The sequence below is a fragment of the Odocoileus virginianus genome, chromosome 22 (assembly GCF_023699985.2).
Source record: "Odocoileus virginianus isolate 20LAN1187 ecotype Illinois chromosome 22, Ovbor_1.2, whole genome shotgun sequence".
Lineage (NCBI taxonomy): Eukaryota > Metazoa > Chordata > Mammalia > Artiodactyla > Cervidae > Odocoileus > Odocoileus virginianus.
Window position 1 is genome coordinate 35,268,285 of NC_069695.1, and position 12,588 is coordinate 35,280,872.

The window sequence follows — 12,588 nt, forward strand, 5'->3', positions numbered from 1 at the left end:
TTGTAAAGAAAATCAACAGAAGGATTGCTCTCAAAATAAACTTTAAGTAGCAACAAAAGCCAAAAATATAAATATATTTTTAAAATGACATGTTTATAAATTTTGAATTCATAAATCTTGATAGTGAAAGCCTATATGAAAGCAAATTAGAAATGTCTCGTTTATATCCATCACCTGTCCTCCCACAAAATATCTTTCAACTGGATGAGTCACTGACCTAACGCAGTGTGACAGTTTTATGTTGTCCGTTTTTCATTTCAGAGTCCCTGCTATAAGCTCCACTTAATATTATGCCTGTGTCATTGAGGCTAGACATGTCCATTCATACATTAACACATTTATGGTTAAGGCATCCACATATTTTTAAAAATATAATTTCCAACATTTCCGAATTAGAAGCCCTTGGGGCAAGGAATAAATTGTATACATCATTTTTTTTTCACTAACAGTCATGAAAAAAGAGATTGAAATAGATTTGGAAACTATACTTCAGAAATGTGGATCCTTAGTATTTGTGTCCTTCCTGGTTTTCATTCTTGTTGACAGCTGATAGAAGTTTTGCAAAACAAGGTTAAGCAAACACAAACCTTGTAGATTATTACAACAGTTGTGTAGGAACTCCTTTTTTCTGACTTCACTCTAAGCAGCCAAACCCAAAGCAGAAAATTTAGATCGACTCTAAAACTATGTACAAGGAAAAGTTCTCCTCTGAAAGGCACCACATTGCATCCTAAGAACTGAACAGATGAAAAATTTACTTTTCTAAATCTGATTTCCGGACACTAAAGTAATCAGTATTTTCTGTGAGATTTACAAGGGTCCTTGGGCTTGGAGGATCTGTGGGTTTGGCCTATTTCAGTGGCAGTTTGATTTCTGATCTGAGGACCCAGTGGCCCAGCACAGTGTCCATGACATAGTAAGCATTCAGAAATATTTTATTTTCCAGTAATTAAAATTAAAATCCAATAAGATTTTAATTTTGTTTTACTATGACTTTTATAAACATATACCTGGCTGCTCTGGTATCTCAAAAGGTAAAGAATCTGCCTGCAATGCAGGAGTGAGTGAGTTATAGTCACTCAGTCATGGGTGACCCTTTGGGACCCCATGGACTGCAGCCTGCCAGGCTCCTCTGTCCATGGGATTCTCCAGGCAAGAACACTGGAGTGGGTTGCCATTTCCTTCTCCAAGAGACTCGGGTGCAGTCCTTGGGTCAGGAAGGTTCTCTGGAGAAGGGAATGGCTACCCACTCCAGCATTCTTGCCTGGAGAATTCCAAGGACAGAGGAGCCTGGCAGGCTACAGTCCATGGAGTCCCAAATGAGTAAATGACTAAGAAGCTATAATTGTTCATTCATTTGACTTTTTCCTGCCAGGTAACCATGTCAGAGACCCAGAGATGCCCTTTTTCTAGTGGTCCTCCACTGCCCCAAGACTGGGAAATGTGGTTAGCTCAGTGAGCTGAGTGCTGTTTCTAACGACAACCACTACCTCTTTCTTAGGCAGCGCAAGGACGAGCTGGAGCAGAGAATGTCCGCCCTCCAGGAGAGCCGGAGAGAGCTAATGGTCCAGTTAGAAGGTCTCATGAAACTACTAAAGGTAAGATGTTTCACATAGCTATTTCCTAGACCTACAACTATGGCCTTTGTAAAAAAAAATTTTTTTAATAAATAAAATAAATTTTGAAATTTGCACCTAATGTGCAATGGTTTTCCAATGACTATATATGCGATTTCCTCCCCAAAAAAGTGGTTTCAAACTCAGTTTTAGTATCTTTTCTTAGACACATCAAATGATAACATCAATTGTAGGGCTCATTCTTATCCATTTCCTAGAAGCAGACTACTAAGGACCTTCAAGGCATAAGTTATTTCCAGTTGGCTCATTTCCAGTTCCTTTTGTCCTTGGAAGTAATCTTACTAAAACTGAATTTATTCAAAAATATTTTACATTTCATGGCCTGCAGCCATTCTGACTAAACTGAACAGAAACTCATATCTAATTCAGAAAATGAAGATACAGACATTAAATAATTTTGGTGATTATGGTTTTATTAAGAGGAGTAACTTTTTTTCATTACAGTAAATGTTATCAAATCTGTGTGGCTTTAGCAGCAAGTCACATAATTTCTCTGGGTTTCAAATGCAAAGCGTAAATGGGAATATCTCCTTCACTTTTCTACAAGTGGAGCATGTAATAAGATGATCTGCAGGGTGTTATAATAATAATTCTCATTGGGAAGTGGCATTCTTTCTCTCATAAATCTCAGTCCTTTCGTCAGTATGCACAAAGTTGCATTTCAACTCGAAAGGAGACTCATATGGCCACATGTCCCTGATCGCCCCAGCAGACATGTCAGTGCTCTGTGGCCCTCCTGCCTGATGTAAACAAGCATGAACCAGTGACATGCCAAAGGCAGGAGCTAAAGCTTATGTTAGAGTTACACAGACAAAGTCTCTGGGACAGACAGCTCACTTGCAAGACAAGATGTCCTGTCTTTCAGTCTATGGCTCCCCTATATCCCTGACACCCCATCATTTACTGTTTCTGTATTGTTTTCTTTCTTTCTTTTTCTTTCTTTCTTCCCTTTCCTTTCCCTTCTTTTCTTCCCTTTCCCTTTCCTACTTTTCTTTCTCTCTCCTTTCCTTTATTTCTTTTATGTATTTATTTTTTAATTTCAAGACTTAAAAAACAGTTAACAGATATTTGTTGAAACCTACTGTGTCCCAGGCACTGATGTAAATGTAACACTTTTTTTTTCCTTTTCTTTTCTTTATTCTTTATTCCTGTAGTCGACTTTTCCTGCCATCAGTATCGGAAATGCTTTATCTTTACTGAACAAAATTTACTTTTCATTGTATCACACATATAAAGTATAAAATTCCGCTTTTGTTGTAGTCTCTATCCTCTGTCCATGGAATTCTCCAGGCAAGAATACTAGGGTGGGTTGCCATTCCCTTCTCCAGGGGATCTTCCTGAACCAGGGATCAAACCTGGGTCTCCTGCATTGCAGGCAGATTCTTTGCCATCTGAGCCACCAAGGAAGCCCATGTTAAGACAGGACTAGATAATTAATAACCTCTTGCTATTTCTGCCCTATCATCTCATTTGATGATCCAGACAAGCTCTTTCTGTTTTTTTTTCCTCCAAATATACCAAATAAAGTGGGCCTGCCCCATCTTTCCCTTCAATGAATGACAGGAAACAGAAAACAGCCCTCTGGTTCTATTTCTATGCTTCCGTCACTGTAGCAATGGGAAAGGAGTCTGTTTACCACTTGCCATCTTGGCATCACTGTAGCCTAACTGAGCGTAGTCTATTTTATCAGGAGGTACCAGTGTGCAGGATAAAGAGAGAAGTCATGTTGAAAGATGGTTGGACACATGGAGGAAAGAGACAGGTCCATAGTGTCCAATACCTAAATAGACTTGGAACTCTAAGTAACCAAGGTAGAAGAGGCTTGGTTTCCCCCACCTTTATTCCTTCACACTGTGTACATGCTCCTATTGGAACCCTGGGTAACCTAACCATTATTGATTCAATCTTTCTGTAGGAAGAAGAATTGAAGCAGGGAGTAAGTTATGTGCCCTACTGCAGGTCTTAACTAACAGTGGAGGGGCCTGCCGTCCTGCCGTTTTTCTCATTGCTTTTGCCTCTAATGTACGTTCATGCTTCAGTTTGGAAAGAGAAAAAAAAATTATACTAATTTGCTTCCTTTTCAATGTAGTGCTTGAATTGAGACACATAAAATTTAGCATTTTTTTATAACTACAACTACCATCAACATCAAAAGAAGAGCTATTACATCTTTTAGAACAGGGAACACATTTAATTTGTTGGAAACTTCTTAGATCTCCAGGGTCTAAGTTTCAAACCAGTCTCATGCTTTTTCTGGGTCGTGGATCAGACCCTTCTCTTAATAGAAAGACACTCACCACAATTACTAATGTTCCGTTAGGTAGAACCCACTGAGGTTCTACCTCAGTTAGCATTCAGAAGCTAACCTCGACATCCTCTCATACTGTGAATGTTCAGTTCAGTTTCCATTTTACTGAAAAGGTGTGGAACTGCTTTTTGTAAAAATCAGCCAATTACATCTCCTCTCATTGCCTAATTACTAAGCCCTGTTCCCCACTGCTCACCATTAAGTGTTCCATCTAATAATAAGAGAAAGACTGGACTCTAACTGTTCACTTCTCAGACTAGAATATACCTACCATTGGTTGACGACCATCTCCAAAGAATAGGTAACTTTCAGCCTTTCTCTTATCACCAAGCACCTTTCTGCTCTGGGAGTTCACAAGAGGTTACATACATCTTCCCTGGAAATAGGAACCCTGTGGCTCTCTGTAGCTGAACTGAAGCCCTCTGTCTGACCACGTGGCCTGGTGCAGAAGCCAGCAGAGGGAGCAACGTACTCAAAATACAATAAGAATAAAACAAAAGCAAAATAAAAGCAGCTTTTATTTCCAGTGCATGTACCGAGCTGTGTATGACAATATTATCCCACCTGCCGGTCTTATCAAAAAGTTTGACATTATTTCCATGGATCCATGACAATCACAGCCTGTCTGATTTCAACGTACCCTTTCATTCTTCTGTATTCTCTTTCCTATTATTCATTGTGTGTGTTTGTGTGTAACAAAGAATGTTTGCAAAATGCTGGACACATTTTTACCCTTCATTCCCATGGTCTGTAAAAAAAAAAAAAAAGGGAAGTGTAAAACGAATCTGTAATGTCAGACAATAAAGACAATGTATTACATTATTTGTATTTTGTGAACAAAGTTACTTCACTAAACTGAAGTCAAATTTTAATGAGAGACAGCCCCCCTGGGTAAAGGACACATATTTGCTGCGTGTATAATTGCCCATAAATTCATACCTGGGGTGTTGCTATTGTACATACAAAACACTTAGATCATGGTAAAGAAAAATGCCATCTCATGGTCCTTTTCTGCAAACAGCCTCTTTTCTTTCCTGTCTCTTACTCAAGATGTGCATAGAAAACAGAAAGAAAGCTCAACTATAACCTTACTCCTCCTAGTGGAGGCAGAGGGTAACCATCCTGCAGTCAGTCAGCCTGGCTTTAGCCATTGTCCCTTGGGGACCTTCTCTCTTCCATTTCCAAGGCAACGCATTCTTGAAAGGTTCAGTGGACCAGGACGTTCATAAACAGATGGATGCATAGAGCCAAACCATGGCAGCGTCCATTACTGCATTACTGCCTGCTTCTCCTCCAGTTCCTCCCCCGCTGAGTCCTCAACAGCTGCAGCATCACTGAAAGTCAGCCAGCAGTGGTTATCGCTGCCTAGGTTGTTAAGGACCACTATTGGCAACACCCAGAGATGTCAGCAATGCATTGTCTGGGTCAGTGGAGTCTTTGCAGTCTTACTCATGCCTTTGCTTATAGTCAAGCCTCTTTTCCAAAAGGACCCAAGGCAGCTTACAACTAACTAAAGACATAAACAATGACTTCATAAAATAGAAGTAGAAAAATCAAACACTAAAGAAAACGCAAATATGCTTATCTTAAGGGACAGGGGTGTTACTCTGAGCTTCCTGGCAATGAGGCAAAAAAAGGGAAAACATAATTGGTGGTTTTATCAGAACAGAAATGTCAGTCCTCAAGGGACAAAAATTTCTGTTGGCATAAAATATAAAAAGGAAATTTCACTCGAGCTTTACTAGAGGAGGAGTGAATAATAAAGCAGACACATGCAGTAGTAGATTTCATGTGGCTGATTCTTATACTGACCTTCAGTCAAAATTAAAGACAGAACCCCATATGTCCCAATCCTGCAGAGGCAGTTCTACAAGGAAATAAACAAATGCCATCTGAATTTATAGACTTATCATAGTATAACATGATCTAAGGAGAGAATTTAGAAGTTTTAGTCTGGCGTCTGCTTCTAAATTCTGTTTTTATTTATGAGCCTTTCCCCTCTGGGGACAGTCTCTTTGTAAAATCAGATTTAAGACACCACACACAACAAATTGTGCTTGATTTAATAACCTCTACTTGCTTTATCATAAGTCTGTGTGGTTCAATGTATTTTATTATACTGGTATATATAATTCCTACTTATACTGTTTCTTGTTCGAGGTAATGCATGAATTTATTCCCCTTGAGGAGAGAACATGAATTTTTTTAAAAAAGAAATAGTGCCTGTAATATAATATGATGATGATTATGGTCTCATAAGCAATAAATTTTTTTACAAACTTGAGTCGAAATTATCCTACCCTCTTTCTTCTTTGTGTATTTTTAAGATTTATTGAAGGAACCATAAAAAGAACACTCATAAAAAGTTTAATAATGAAGGCGGCTGGGATACAATAGCAGTGACGGTATGTTCCCGAGTTTCTAGTATCTTTCCAGTGTCAAATACCATGACCTGGTCTATAATGAAGTATCCTGACTTTGAGTTCAGAAAGTAGGATCTCAATAATAATTTTCTTAGAAAGATTACTGGAGTTAGCCCTGAGTTATAGTGGTTCCAGTTCCTTACTCACAGCTCTAAGATCTTGAGTAAGTCAATGAACTTCCTAGCAATTTATCTCAAACATACTGGTAATATATGGCTCTCTGGGTTGTTGTAGAGATTTAAAAAGATAATGGATATAAAAGCACTTTGTAAAATGCTCTGTGTATGTCAGATATAAGGATAAATGTATGCCTGTATGTATGTGTACACATATACGTCAGAATATATAGGCTTTTCTAATTTTACCCACATTTTACACACACGCACAGACCCACACATGCACATACACACACACGCACATACACATACGCACACACACATGCACGCGCGCGCACACATGCGCGCGCACATGCACACACACATGCACACACATGCACGCGCACATGCATGCACACGCACATGCGCACACACATGCGCACGCACACACATGCACGCACACATACACGCACACATACACACTTATAGTCTTTCTCACATTAGCTAACAGTGTCTCAATCAGGAGAAGAAAGTCTCACATCATTCCCAGTTCCATCTCCTGCTCCACTGTATTCTCTGTTTACAACAGAATGGCCCGATTCACTGGGGAAATCATGGTCACTTAGGTTCCTGCCTCTTCCAAACATATTGTGAAATGTGCACAGGTCAGAAATAATAGATTTTACCAGTTTAGGTTCACCTTCCATCATGTCCCCTGCTCGTCCTCTCTGGTGGGTAGCCTATGGAGTAGTGAAGTGATCAAAAATGAATACGGGTGGGGCTGGTTCCCATCAGAAATAAGCAACTGTAATATTAGGACTAAAATCTGTGCTCAAAAACGTACCTCCCCAGCCTCTGTCTCTCTACTCGCCTCTTCTCTCTGTCTCTGTCCTCTTCCTCCTCCTCTCTCTCACACTGCTTTTAAATTAGGAATTGTTAACTAATTCTTGAAAAGTAAAAATTGCCTGTCTGCTTAAAAAGCCTTACAAAATGGTCCTGTAGTTCAGGATGAAGGCTGAGCCCCTTGAGGGACACCGGAGGCCCCCACACCTGGCTCCAACTCTTTCCAGCTTCATCTGTACCACGCCTCACCGCGAGCCTGGTGTATCAACCCCACAGGCCTCCCAGCATGTCTGCAGTACCCCTCAGACTCCCCAAGCCTTTTTCCCCCTGATACTCCAAGCCCTGGAATGCTCTTCTGTCTCCCACAGTACTTCCTCTTTTCTGCCTGGAAATCTCTGCTGTAAGATGAAAGGCACGTGGTTCCTCCTGTCTGGACAATCAGAATTAGGCAACTCATCTGCATCTGCACATGAAGCCCTGTGATGATAATCAGGGTGGTTTGGAAGAGAGGGTGAGAAGAGGGTTGAATGTCACTAAACAGGCGGCCACGTAAAATCAGGCAGGCCTGACTGCACTGCATTCTCCACCAAACCTGAGAGGCTTACTTTCGGGGAGTGGGTGACCTGGGTGGGGGACAGTCCACAGTACCACCTCCCCTTGTCTCTGGACCATCCACTCTGCCATTCCTCCAGATGGTTCTGGTTCCACAAAGCGACACTTGGCACTTCCCCTGATGCCTCCTTCCTTTCTGGGATGGAGTGGAAACCCAAATCCTTCCTGGAAAAAAAAAATCAGAAAATTTATGGATCTTGTCAGACTTTTTAAAAATTGATACAACAGCAGGTTGAGTGGACTCTCAGAGAATGGAGGGTAGAAATGAATTTTTCATTTATTCTCTGGGAAGAGAGCTATTTTAAATTTGCCAAGTATGATGTATGGTTTCCTTCTTCCATAAATCAACTCTCTCCTCAGGAATTTGAAATCTATATATTGATCCGCATGGACCATTGTCCCTTAAGTCTTTGCTCCATTAATCACCGAGTAATTTCCAGGAAAGGATGTTCACAGAGATTATTCACTCCAACTCTTCTAAAGTTGTTACCCAACCGCCATGCCTCATGACCAGGCTAGAGGCCACAGTTCTCTACAGGATACACTTGTGAAAATGAAACTGTACCATATTCACTCTTCTACCCCAAAGCTAAGAGGCCACTGCCTCCCCTAGTGGTCCAGCAAGAACAGCAGTCAGGAAGGCCTGATATGGTATCCCCAGCAGTAAGTCTGGAAGTGAAAGCGTTAGTCACTCAGACATGTCCGACTCTTTGCGATACCATGGACTATAGCCCGCCAGGCTCCGTCCATGGAATTCTCCAGGCAAGAATACTGGAGTGGGTTGCCATTCCCTTCTCCAGGGGATCTTCCTGACCCAAGGATCAAATCCAGGTCTCCCGCGTTTCAGACAGACACTTTACCATCTGAGCCGCCAGCAAAGCCCCTGGGGTCTATTATGCATCGAACTGGCCAGTGTCCTGACAGAGGGAGGTGGGCCCTGATAAGCCAGGGAGCCGGGATTCTACCCCCAGGTCTAGGTAAAGGCTGATCATGACTGGGGAAAAGATGCAGCTGAATCTTTTCTTCAGCAATGAATCATCCACCTAAGTTCTTCACACAATCAGACTGCTTGTAATTGCACCAATTAAGATTCATTTAGGAGATAGTAGCTGTTAGTCATTCACACACAGGTGTAATTTAGACTCAGTCAATTGTTTTTCCCTTAATGCATAACCACAGTCTGTTATTTTTCTCTTAACACAAGACTACTCACGGGAGTTTTGAAGACAGGAAACAGGCAGAGAGGGGTAGGAAAAGTTGGCTTTGGAGACATGGTGTTAGGCAGGGAGAGCGGAGGTCAGCGTGGTACCCAGAGGGGGCGTGGTGCCCTGTGCTACCCCGTGGCAGCATCCCCGGGAGCATCGCATGGTAGAGAGCCTGGGGGCACAGGTGTGAGCAGGGCTGGCATGCACTAGAGCCCCAGAACAGCCATCAGATCCTGAAACACAGGCCCACGGCCCCAAATCCAAAATCACTGGGTCCAGAGATGCTCCAGAACTCAGAATCGGGTTTTAGAGACTCACTACAGTGCAGACAGCACATAAGTAGCCTCATAGCAGTTATGAAACAACACGTGTAGCCCATTGGATTTCACATTTGCAGATAAGAGACTGGGGGCCTGTATTTCTGAAGTGACTGATAAGCGGCCTGAAGGCTCTTCTGCCACCCTGGCACTCACACTGCTCTCCATGAGCCGGTAACTAGAAGGTACAACCGCCTGGCCCAGCAGAAAGCCCTAGACCACTGCTCCAACACACTCCCCAGTACATCCTTGTCCTACGTCTTCTGAGCCTTTAGGTAGCTCACCTTTCAACATTTGTGACAGCATGTTTTGAAACACCAATGGAAGGGTGCAAAGGTTGGTCACAGTGCCTGCAATCTTGAGAAGTAGCTTTGGTGATGTAGGAAAACCCTAGCCTTGTGGCCTAAAGGCTGGGGGTCCATTTTAGCTCTGTCCTTCACTAGCTCAGAGACCTTGGGTAAGGATGACCTCTGAGCCTCAGTTTGCTAACCTGAGAAATGGGAGTACTCATACCTCAAGTGGTTGTTGAGAGGATTAAGTAAAGTAGATGGGATTAAGGTTCTTTCTAGACTATCAGTGGCTATTGAGATATAAGCTACTATCATGCCTAGCATTGATTAGTGAGAGAATAAAACAAACCTAGGCATACCAGTATGCTCTAGAGACTATAAATTGCATACGAGAGTGGAGTTTTATTATTATTGTGAACCTCCTATCACAGAAGAGGATGTGGCTTCCAGGGTAGAGAAGGTAACCCACCCTGAATAGCCAAGAGAAGGCTTCTTCCTTTAACACCCCTGTCCAACTTCCCATGGCCAGTCCCTCCTGCCAGCTGCATCTGGGTCCTTGGTAAAGAAAACAGATGAGAAAGGGTGAGGAGCCCTGCTAAGAGCCCTGTCTTGGAAAGGATGCACAGGAGGGTTGCCAGGGAGAGGCTCCTGACCTCAGAGGAACTGACCAACACCTGTCTCCTTTAGGGACCCTCCACCAGCCATAGACCATCCAGGCCATCCACAGCCCAGGGCAGGCACAGCACCTGGGCTCAGGCCCCAGCCCAGGCCCTCTAGCCCCATCTCCTGGACAGTTCTTTTCACCTCTCTGAGCATTGTGGTCCATGACGGCACATTTAGCCTAACGGGGCCTACTTCAGCTTGGAGAAACACCAGTGGGAATGTATGTGAAAACCTTTCATACATGGCAAGGCATGACTCAAAAGTGAAGTCACCACCTATTGGTGTAAGATGCAGGGAGGTGTCCAGGTAGCTCATCAGCAGAGGAATCACCATAATGACCTTGAGCTGCCCAAGTTCACTAGGGGAAACCAGGTCCATCCTGGAGAAGGCTGGGGCAAGGGGCTGCAAAGCATCACCAGCAGGCAAACTTCACTTCTCTGGGCCTCACGGGCCACTACAAGGTACTGTTGTGAGTGAAAGAGTGGAATACTCAGCACCTCAAGCATCACATGAGTTATTTTCTGTTTTGCTTCATTTTTAATTCTGGATTTTTCTCAATTTATGGATTTGACTTTTATGTGTGATGCTGGAGCCCTGGAAAGCTAACAGCATGGCAGTTTACAGGATTGATGTTGTGTGTTTTAACTGCAAGCAGCCAAACCCACAGCAAAGACCTAAATGGAATATTCCATAACGCTGCTCTGGTGGTGCATGTCTGGGGTTTGAATGGGGTGATGATGAATTTCTGGAGCTTGCTGTGAAACAGTCCTCACTCTCCCTGGCCAGCCCCAGTGAGCTGGAGTGCCATTTATGTGAACATCTAATCTGTTGTATATGCACTTCTTAAATTTTCATGTTTGTGCTGACTTGACTGCCTTTGTAAACTAATTATTAAAACAGAAAATGATTCCAAGAGACCTCATTGTAGAGGCAAACCTGTGAAATTCAAGGTGTGACAAGTCTCAGAATGATTTCCTGCTGAGGGTTGGAGTGAGGAGATGAATGAATTTTAAGTTGTTTTCTCCTTTTTCTTCACTCATTTTTAAATCCCATTGTTCTTACTGCTAGAATATTGTTTTTTCATAGGTGAAGAGGAAGACAATTTTTGTAGGAAGCATTACCCCCAAACTGGAAACCAAGATTTCTATGTTTCTCCTTCTCATTTTAATCCCTGAATCAAAGCAATTCAACAGTCAACTTTTCCTGTAAAGTAGGGACTAAACAATTTACACCTAATTTGAGACTTAATACACACAATATGGCATGACATGATGGGCATTATAAATTATCCTCTGCAGATGATGGCAAGACAGACTGGTTGAAAATTTAGGAAGAGCAATACACCACATCCATCCCAAATAGTCTTCGAGTTTATATTTTAAATTTTTCCTAATGTCTTTTTATTCTGTATAGATCTTCCTTCAAGGAGAAAATAAACACCTTGAAATTATCACTGCTTAACGGTAGTTTCATTACGTGGGCAAACATCTCATATATTACGTAGAACAGTGAATGTGGTACTAATAATCTCAGCTTTCGGTTTGTAACCCAAACTTCAGACTATGTCCAGTAAGGTCCTAAACTGTCTGCACCTGCAACTCAAGTTGAGCATTGCCATCTCCATGACCTAGAACTTCAACCCGCTTTGGAATTCCATTGTCACGGTTTTTAACACTTAACAGAGGCACTGGGAAGGGCATTTGGCATCTTCTTGGGGAAAACAAATTAATGACTTGCCTTGTCTCTCCAGACCCAGGGGGCAGGCTCCCCCCGATCCTCCCCTAGCCACACCATCAGCAGGCCCATCCCCATGCCGGTGCGGTCCGCGTCCGCCTGCTCCACCCCGGCCCACACGCCTCAGGACTCACTCACGGGGGTAGGGGGAGACGTACGGGAGGCGTTTGCACAAAGTAAGTGGCATTACTATTATTATCATTACTACTTTGCTGTGTTCTGCTTTATGTGCCCAAAAAAGTCGCCAAGGATTGCGTGGTCTACGGTTATCAGAGCCAGTACCGAGGATGTTCTAGTCTGTTCCACTGCTTGTGTCAGAGCCAGGCCTGCAAGACCTTTTAGCAACTCCCTACGCTGATCTGTTCATCCCTTCATCATCTTATCTTCTGGCTTCTCTTGCCCTGCCCCGTTTTTTTTAGTGAGCCTTTGCTCCTCAAGGGAAAGGAAAAAAATCCTTCCAA

At 42.7% G+C, this 12,588-nt stretch overlaps 1 protein-coding gene across 25 annotated transcripts in view; it reads left to right on the top strand.

The window, feature by feature from the left end:
* The window catches only part of DTNA (dystrobrevin alpha), a 419,063-nt gene that overhangs the window by 390,267 nt on the left and 16,208 nt on the right, over positions 1 to 12,588 (top strand). For 21 of the 25 annotated variants that reach the window (XM_070452810.1, XM_070452805.1, XM_070452802.1 and 18 more), the window contains 2 exons: positions 1,502 to 1,598; positions 12,144 to 12,303. In XM_070452810.1, coding sequence (XP_070308911.1) covers positions 1,502 to 1,598; positions 12,144 to 12,303 — 257 coding nt within the window. Of the gene's footprint in view, positions 1 to 1,501; positions 1,599 to 3,552; positions 6,230 to 12,143; positions 12,304 to 12,588 lie in introns of those variants that run through there. The other 4 variants (XM_070452823.1, XM_070452825.1, XM_070452824.1 and 1 more) reach the window with 1 other exon arrangement.